Source organism: Trypanosoma cruzi, genomic scaffold (assembly GCF_000209065.1).
Source record: "Trypanosoma cruzi strain CL Brener 1047053516913 genomic scaffold, whole genome shotgun sequence".
NCBI classification, from domain to species: Eukaryota; Euglenozoa; class Kinetoplastea; order Trypanosomatida; family Trypanosomatidae; genus Trypanosoma; species Trypanosoma cruzi.
Window position 1 is genome coordinate 21,493 of NW_001849207.1, and position 3,960 is coordinate 25,452.

Below are 3,960 nucleotides of genomic sequence, written 5' to 3' on the forward strand. Positions count from 1 at the left end.
AGAAGCGAAGCTGATGAAGGCACTTGTGCGTCGCTTCGGCCCTGAGCCTTCAGTCATTGAAGAGTGTTCCGCTGATCAGGAATGGGAGAAGCCATGTTTGGCGTCCACGGAAGATACGGCCGTGGCACCGGGTGACTCCGTGAAGGATACACGCAACAATTTGAGTGGCAGTGAAGGTCTGGCGAATGGCCGTGCGGAAAGCAGTCAGCGTGCGGTGGATGTTTCGAGTTTTATCCGGTTATTTAGTGTGGAGTGGTGTCTTACGGAGGAGCAGCAGGCAGAGAATTCACGGCGCCTTGACGCATTCTTTCACCCACACCCGGCGCCTCCATCGTGTCAACCTGCGCCGCTTTTACCCTCCGTTCAAACCTGCGGGGAAACTGTTGATCCGGACATATGGTCGCTGCCGGAGGTCTCTCAGGAAGAGCTGCAGCGATGGCGAGAAGAAAAGCTTTCGCTGTCTGATCGTCTCGTATGGCGGGGGCGGAAAACAATAAAGCAAGTGAATATGCGACGAATGTAATACAATTATTTTTTAATTATTTGTGTACGTCTCTGTACCTCTTTTTCTTGTTGTTGTTGTTGTTATTGTTTTTCTTCTTCTTTCTTGACGTGAACTGTTTTATCGACACCGAATATCGTGAATATGACTGCTACGTACTGTTGCCTGCCCATCCACACTTACATGCGTACGTGCACGTTGATGCCTATATGTATTGTCGTGTTTCTCTTAAAACGATAATGCTTGACATGGCGTCATGACCGTTGTTGTTGTTATATATATATATATGTTCTCTCACTCCTATTCTTATTTATATTTTAATTATTATTATTATTTTTTTTTTTTTACGAAGGAATACTTCATTTATCTGTAAGAGTGCTGGTTTTTTTTTTTTTTTTTCGCCGAGACAACATGGGGTCGATCTTATCGAAGAAGTCAGAGGAGCCACCCAAAGCGCAGACTGGGAAAGCGAAACGCGCTTCTCTTCCCTCTCCTGCTGCTCCTGCTGCTACAGCCAAAGTTCCTGCGAATGGTGCGCATGCGACAGGTTTTTCTGCAGCCTTTGAGGAACGTATTCGCCGATTTTACGCGCATTACAGCCCGGATAAAGTTGATACGGTGCCGGTAATTCTTCGCCACTGGACGGGAACCGAGGAGGAACTGATACAGACGCTGGTGAGGCGCTACGGGCCGGAGCCTAATGACGCCGCAAAAACGCCTGCCCCTCCGCTCACGGAGAACGCCGCTGATGATGCAAAGGTGTGGGAGTCACGTTTTGCGCGCCACCTTTTGGCGTATCGTCCCGAAAGATTGCCTCGACTTCGCAGGATTTTGGAGCGTTCGAAGGGCAGAGAGGAGGCGACGTTGATGTCTTTCATCAAGCAGATGGGACCGGAGCCGCAGGGACCGTTGCCCGATCCCCTGCATGACACAACACGCATCCCCACCAATGAAGCGCCACGCAAAACGGTACATGAAGAAGTTGACCCACAGCCTGCGGTGGTCACAAAGGCGGAACAGCCCGTTGAGGTGATGAAAACACCATCAACGATAAAAGACATGACGGCTGATAAAGTTGACTCCGTGGGAGAAAAGAATGTGGTGCCGGTTCACAGCCTCAAACGACGCCTGAGCAGCTTTCTTGGTGTGCGGGTGCCTGAGAAGCTGCCTGCGCTGGAAGAGTACATTCGTCGATATGCCGAGGAGGGGGAAAAGCTGTTTGATTCATTGCGGGAGAATCACGGTGCCGATCCAACGGAGGAGGAAACGAAGGAATATTTTGTGAGGCGTCTTGAGGGACTGTACACGTGTTACAAACCAGAGAGTGTTGCTTCTGCTGCGAGTGAAGTAGCGGCGCACTACGGCACAGAGGAGGAGTACTTGGAGACGCGTTCTAAAGAACTTAATGCAGATCCCAAGATGATTTTCACGATGACGATCGGACCAACAGAAGAGACACGTGCACAACTTTTTGAGTATGGCGACAAGGGGACGCAGGAACCAACGCAGTGTGACAAAAACAACGATGAGGAGCCGAAAACAAATGCTCATCAAGTGGAGGCTGAGGCGCCGCCGGATGTTGAAAATTGCCTGTCCGAGAAGCAGAGCAACGACGTACAAGATGTCCCGCTCTGCGATGAGCCCATTCTTTCCACCACGGATCCACTTGTTGCTGACGATGAACCGCCTACCGATAACACGCCGAAATTACTTCAGAAAACAACATCCGACACGGAGGAGGATTTCAAGCAGATGACTGAAACGCTTTCTCATACTGTGGAGGAACAGCAACGGCAGTTGACAGCACTTCAGGCGGAAATTGATCGTCTTGGCAGTTTTATGGAGGATTTTCAAATTTTTTCACCGAAAAAATTCTCCTTTTCTCCAGCGCCTGTGAAGAAGCAACAAGTGGACTGCACCTCCATGCCTTCTCCTTCCTCCTCACCACAAATATCGTACAAATTTCGACGCAACACTGAAGCCAGCGTTGCGAATACTAAAAGTTCCTCTTTTGATTGCCATGCGTGCCGTCATGGATCGGTGGAGGATTTACTCCCACCGCCGCCACCGCCGCGTTGCCGCCCACCGCGTGATGCCTCTTCAGCCACTCGGCAGTTGGCAGTGAAGGCGCCGTCGTTGTTTGTGTTGCGAACGCCGTCACCTTCACGGGAGGTGCGGACGCTTGCAGAAATGCGCCTGGAGTATGAGAGAGAACGAGAGAACATTTGTTCTGCCGAGAAGCGATTGCTTGCCTGTGGCGTCGTTTTGTAGTAGCCCTACATGTCATTGAAAAAGGATAAATAAATCCGAGAATGAAGCATATCGTAATGTTAGGACACGTCTAGCAATAGGACACACCCTATGCATACAGCACAAGGGATGAATGGAGAGTTTTCTGCAGAAGGTGTTGTTATTACCGAGCCCCTTTCTTTACTTTTTATATAGATTTTTTTTTTTTATTTTTTTACCTTACTCACTGTTTAAATACTGTTTTATTTTTAATTTTATAGCCGCTTTTCTCTTTTTCTTTTTTTTTTTTTTTACTTCTTTCTGAGTGATTAATTATTTCTTGTGTTTTTTTTTCCTTCTTCTTTTTATTTTGTTTGTATGTACATATTTCTCTTTATTTCTGTGCTTGATGTACTTTTTATTGTTGATGACAACACCTCTTTTTCCCCCCCTTTTCTTTTCTTTTTTTTTTGTTTTGATGCTCTTTGATATCATGCGTGGGCTTTTCTCAATAAGCACAGAAATGCGTTGCAGCAAACGTGTCATGCGTAACAGAACGCCGCATTACAGGCAGGCATGCGGCCAATTGATGTGGAGACACGGCTGCGAAAGGCTGCACCGGCCAGGCGTTTTGAGACACGTGGAGTTTATTTATGCATTCGACGTTATAGAAAAAAAAAAAAAAAAAAAAAAAACGGCACTGTTGACATGCAAGCAGGAGACGAGTGGTGAAGTGCGGCATCACCGGTTTCAATGACGCAATTTTTCCTCAAATGACGTCTACATGGCACCTCCTGCTTGTTGCCAGGGGGCATGATGACACAGGAGTCCCAGCAGCGTAATTGACTACAAGCCTTGAAGACAAACAGGACGTGTTGGCACATAAAAATATTTCAAACCATTTTCTTCTATACGCAGGGGGGTGAGAAATGAAGAATAAATGTCTCCACTGTTGTCCCAACTTGAGGGAAGGCCTCTTTTTGGTTATTTATTTATTTATCGGTTTACTTTCATCTCCTCTTATTGGGGATGCTCTATCCACGTCTACGGTGTGAGCTGCACCTCTCTCTCTACATTTGTGCTCTACTTCTTTAATAATTCCCACACCACACTTCATAAGTTAACACATATATATGTGTATTCCTTTTATCCTTAAATTTTTTTTTTTGCATCTTTATTGATTACTCACAATATATAAACCAGCGTATTCCACTAGAGAACACAAAATG

The 3,960-nt window shown here is 46.7% G+C and overlaps 2 protein-coding genes across 2 annotated transcripts, besides 9 other annotated features; both read left to right on the top strand.

The window, feature by feature from the left end:
- Tc00.1047053510839.11 (uncharacterized protein) lies at window positions 1-523 on the top strand (the record flags this gene model as incomplete). Its single annotated transcript, XM_798101.1, has 1 exon — window positions 1-523. A coding segment is annotated over one exon (523 nt), but the record flags the coding sequence as incomplete, so codon positions are not given.
- Window positions 1-1,201: a sequence feature (heterozygous, non-Esmeraldo-like haplotype).
- Window positions 571-593: a microsatellite.
- Window positions 766-846: a sequence feature (T-rich).
- Window positions 914-2,773, top strand: Tc00.1047053510839.20 (uncharacterized protein; the record flags this gene model as incomplete). The annotated part of the gene is made up of 1 exon (XM_798100.1): window positions 914-2,773. The coding sequence occupies one exon, from the start codon at window positions 914-916 to the stop codon at window positions 2,771-2,773; it is 1,860 nt and encodes a 619-aa protein (XP_803193.1).
- Window positions 1,202-1,356: a sequence feature (areas merged during assembly that could not be assigned to a particular haplotype. This can correspond to areas where the two haplotypes were merged or to regions with more than two copies in the genome that were merged during assembly.).
- Window positions 1,357-3,960: a sequence feature (heterozygous, Esmeraldo-like haplotype).
- Window positions 2,937-2,969: a sequence feature (AT_rich).
- Window positions 3,017-3,044: a microsatellite.
- Window positions 3,065-3,157: a sequence feature (T-rich).
- Window positions 3,403-3,426: a microsatellite.